Raw genomic sequence first — 1,809 nt, 5'->3', positions numbered from 1 at the left:
GGAGGACTTTTGACTTCGATACACAGACGCCTGTAGAGAACTGGGACAACACAGACTCTTACCAGGATTACTTTGATTTGAATGACAAAGACGCAGACGTGCTACCGTGAGTATGCAGCTTTGGCTTCCAAACATTTGATCGCTTGACCGTACGTGCGCGTCACGTACGTAACTTTGTTTAAATATATAAGCTTTATGAACCTTGGGTTAGGTGAACGGTCTTTTGGGCTGAGTGATTGTGTGTGTTGATCAGGTGTTTGAATTGTATTGGCGTGTTCTATGGAGCTAGGAGCTAGCAGAGGAGCTAGGAGCTAGCATAACAAACACTTAGGTGTTTTTATGCAGGATTAATTTGTGGCATATTAAATATAAGCCTGGTTGTGTTGTGGCTAATAGAGTATATATATGTCTTGTGTTTCTTTACTGTTTTAGTCATTCCCAGCTGAATATCAGGTACCGTGAGTAGCAGTTGCGCTTCCAAACATTTGATCGCTTGCCAGTACGTGCGCATCACGCACGTAACTTTGTTTAAATATATAAGCTTTATGAACCTTGGGTTAGGTGAACGGTCTTTTGGGCTGAGTGATTGTGTGTGTTGTGCAGGTGTTTGAATTGGATTGGCGGCTTATATGGAGCTAGGAGCTAGGAGCTAGCATAGGAGCTAGGAGCTAGTATAACAAACACTGAGGTGTTTTATGCAGGATTAATTTGTGGCATATTAAATATAAGCCTGGTTGTGTTGTGGCTAATAGAGTATGTATATGTCTTGTGTTTATTTACTGTTGTAGTCATTCGCAGATAAATATCAGGTCACCCCCGGCTCTCACAGCATCTTCCCTATCTGAATCACATTCACTCCCCACTAGTCCTTCACTTGCACTTTACTCATCCACAAATCTTTCATCCTCGCTCAAATTAATGGGGAAATTGTCGCTTTCTCGGTCCGAATCTCTCTCACTTCATGCGGCCATCATTGTAAACAATAGGGAACTTTGCGTATATGTTCAATTGACTACGTCACGCTACTTCCGGTAGGGGCAAGCCTTTTTTTTATCAGATACCAAAAGTTGCGATCTTTATCGTCGTTGTTCTATACTAAATCCTTTCAGCAAAAATATGGCAATATCGCGAAATGATCAAGTATGACACATAGAATAGATCTGCTATCCCCGTTTAAATAAAATAAATTCATTTCAGTAGGCCTTTAAGACCTTTGTTAGTTCGGAATCTGGGTTTAACGTGGTTAGTGGAGCTCCCCCTGGTGTTGTGGTTATGGCGGTCATTTACGTTACGTTAAGGAAGTAGTTTGACATGTACTTCGGTATCAGGGAGAAACTCGAACTCCCTGATGAGAAGCACTTAACCATGTGTGGGACGCCCGACTACGTCTCCCCTCAGGTGGCCACACGCAGCGCTTACGGCCTGGAGACTGACGTTTGGTCTCTGGGCTGCATGTTCTATGCCTTCCTCATGGGCCGCCCCCCATTTGACAGTGACACGGTCCCACACACGTTCTCTAAAGTAGCCCTTGTGGAATATGAAATTCCCACTCATGTTTCTTGTGAGGCTCGGGATCTGATCCGTCAGCTGCTGCAAAAAGATCCCTCTCGTCGGCCCAGCCTATCTGCAGTGCTGGACCACCCGTTTATGACCCAGAGCTTGCTGGGCAGGACCAAGAAGCTGGGCCTGGTCGATGATTGCACCATGGATAGTGGCGTTGCTACTTTCTCCACTGCCTGTACCTCCTCCACGTCGGGCAGCAGTGGCATTTACTTTTATGAGCATAGACAGGGCCGGCCCGTGGCATAG

The 1,809-nt window shown here is 45.4% G+C and overlaps 1 protein-coding gene across 1 annotated transcript in view; it reads left to right on the top strand.

Annotated features, from left to right (window-relative positions):
• Positions 1-1,809, top strand: part of LOC133645926 (serine/threonine-protein kinase PLK4-like) — a 13,415-nt gene extending 11,606 nt beyond the window's left edge. The window contains 1 exon segment of the mRNA XM_062040856.1: positions 1,343-1,809. Within this exon segment, the coding sequence (XP_061896840.1) occupies positions 1,343-1,809 (467 nt within the window).

The sequence above is a fragment of the Entelurus aequoreus genome, linkage group LG03 (assembly GCF_033978785.1).
Source record: "Entelurus aequoreus isolate RoL-2023_Sb linkage group LG03, RoL_Eaeq_v1.1, whole genome shotgun sequence".
NCBI lineage: Eukaryota > Metazoa > Chordata > Actinopteri > Syngnathiformes > Syngnathidae > Entelurus > Entelurus aequoreus.
This window is presented reverse-complemented; position numbering and strand designations above follow the sequence as displayed.